Raw genomic sequence first — 527 nt, 5'->3', positions numbered from 1 at the left:
AAAAAAAAAAAAAAAAACAAAGAATACAGAAGCCAAGCCGATTAGGGTTTGGGAGAAGGGGATTGGAGCTTCCAAGCCTTCCCTGGAGAAACACTCTCCAAAAACCTCCACAACACTCCCCATCCTGAAGCTATGTTTGGGGCTGCCAGACAACAGTCATCATTAGCATACAAAGGATAATACTTTGGAGATTTTAAGGGTAGAAGCTCTATAAGTTGACCACCCAAGGGACTATAACTAACTGGTCAACATAAGGAACTAGGCCTACTGCACTGATAAGTACATGTAGCACATGTCCATTCTATGAAAATTAGGTCAACTTAAGGAGGTGGTCAACTATGGAGGCTCTACTGTATTTCACAATATCACAGTTACCTCATAGGTTTCGTGGTTTAGGGTCTTTGCAAGGACATTTTCTCCTGTCTGGTCAATGTAGATCACAGGCCTCTCCAGCTTCACTCTGTCTCCAAGAAGGTCCATTATCCGTTCGCTTACCTGACCAGATCCACCCACAAATTTCCTCTCCT

General features: G+C 43.3%; 1 protein-coding gene across 1 annotated transcript in view; it reads right to left on the bottom strand.

Moving 5' to 3' along the window:
* MAOB (monoamine oxidase B) overlaps window positions 1-527 on the bottom strand; it is a 153,313-nt gene that overhangs the window by 31,593 nt on the left and 121,193 nt on the right. The window contains exon 7 of the mRNA XM_003783800.3: window positions 376-525. Coding sequence (XP_003783848.1) covers window positions 376-525 — 150 coding nt within the window. The remainder of the gene's footprint in view (window positions 1-375; window positions 526-527) is intronic.

This window comes from Otolemur garnettii, unplaced genomic scaffold (genome assembly GCF_000181295.1).
Source record: "Otolemur garnettii isolate 467f Iridium unplaced genomic scaffold, OtoGar3 scaffold00009, whole genome shotgun sequence".
Classification (NCBI taxonomy): Eukaryota; Metazoa; Chordata; class Mammalia; order Primates; family Galagidae; genus Otolemur; species Otolemur garnettii.
This window is presented reverse-complemented; position numbering and strand designations above follow the sequence as displayed.